The sequence below is a fragment of the Eimeria mitis genome, genomic scaffold, assembly GCF_000499745.2.
Source record: "Eimeria mitis Houghton genomic scaffold, Emh_scaff479, whole genome shotgun sequence".
Lineage (NCBI taxonomy): Eukaryota > Apicomplexa > Conoidasida > Eucoccidiorida > Eimeriidae > Eimeria > Eimeria mitis.
In genome coordinates this window covers 10,455-11,376 of record NW_013573089.1, presented here as the reverse complement: position 1 = coordinate 11,376, position 922 = coordinate 10,455, and the positions used below count along the sequence as shown (strand labels likewise).

Sequence of the window (922 nt, the reverse complement as noted above, 5' to 3'; positions counted from 1 at the left end):
TGCTGCTGCTGCTGCTGCTGCTGTTGCTGCTGCTGTTGCTGCTGCTGTTGCTGCTGCTGTTGCTGCTCGCGCTGCTGCTGCTGCTGTATCTGCTGCAGCGGACACTGCTGCAGCTGAGTGTTTCCTGCTGCAGCTGCGTCTCTGTATTTGCTGCAGTCATTTGGAGGATCTGCAGCGTGTATCTGCGGCAGCAACAGCTGCTGCTCCTGCTGCTGCTGTTGCTGCTGCTGCTGCTGCTGCTGCTGGCAGCAGTTTGCTGCGCCCGGGTGACACGGAGACCGCATGCACATTCTTTCTGCAGGAGCTGCAGCGTGTCTTCTGTCTCTCCCGTCTAGACTTCTCTCCTTACCTCTCTCACCTGCATGCATACAGAGAGCTGCAGGCTGCTGCTCGCCCTGGGGGGGGGGGCCCCCTCGAGGCCCTGTACCCGGGGCCCCTCCCCTTCTGGGGCCAGCCGCAAGACCCTGTACCCTCTTTGACGCGTCTGCTGCTGCTCTACAGATACCCCAAAGCTGCGGGGGGCCCCCTGCTGCAGCTCCCTTGGATGCCCTCGGGGGGCCCCCCCCTGCGCACAGTGGGGGCCCCCACACAGGCGGGGGGAGGGGAGGCCCCCCCTGGTGGTACCCTCGCTGCTGAGACACGCAAGCAGGAGAGGGGCCCCGGCGGGAGACATCGCGTGCAGCTGCCTGCTCCCCTGTTGAGTGCTGCTTTCCGCAGCAGCGTTGCTGCTGCTGCGCTGCTGCGCCAAGCCTCTGCAGCAGCAGATAGTACAGGGGCCCCAGAATACGCTGCAGCAGCAGCAGCAGCAGAGGAAGCAGCAGTAGCTCTCGCCCCTGCCTTGTGGGGTACTGCAGCAAACACACTCGCTTCAACAACTGCAGCAGGGGTTCCCTCAGCAGCAGCAGCAGCAGCAGCAGCAGCA

General features: G+C 64.4%; 2 protein-coding genes across 2 annotated transcripts in view; one reads left to right on the top strand and one right to left on the bottom strand.

Moving 5' to 3' along the window:
- Positions 1-290, bottom strand: part of EMH_0013640 (uncharacterized protein) — a gene marked incomplete at both ends in the record, with an annotated part of 1,468 nt that extends 1,178 nt beyond the window's left edge. Inside the window, one exon of the mRNA XM_013499886.1 lies at positions 4-290. Within this exon, the coding sequence (XP_013355340.1) occupies positions 4-290 (287 nt within the window). The remainder of the gene's footprint in view (positions 1-3) is intronic.
- A 254-nt stretch (positions 291-544) lies between these two features.
- Positions 545-922, top strand: part of EMH_0013630 (uncharacterized protein) — a gene marked incomplete at both ends in the record, with an annotated part of 1,734 nt that continues 1,356 nt past the window's right edge. The window contains one exon of the mRNA XM_013499885.1: positions 545-922. Within this exon, the coding sequence (XP_013355339.1) occupies positions 545-922 (378 nt within the window).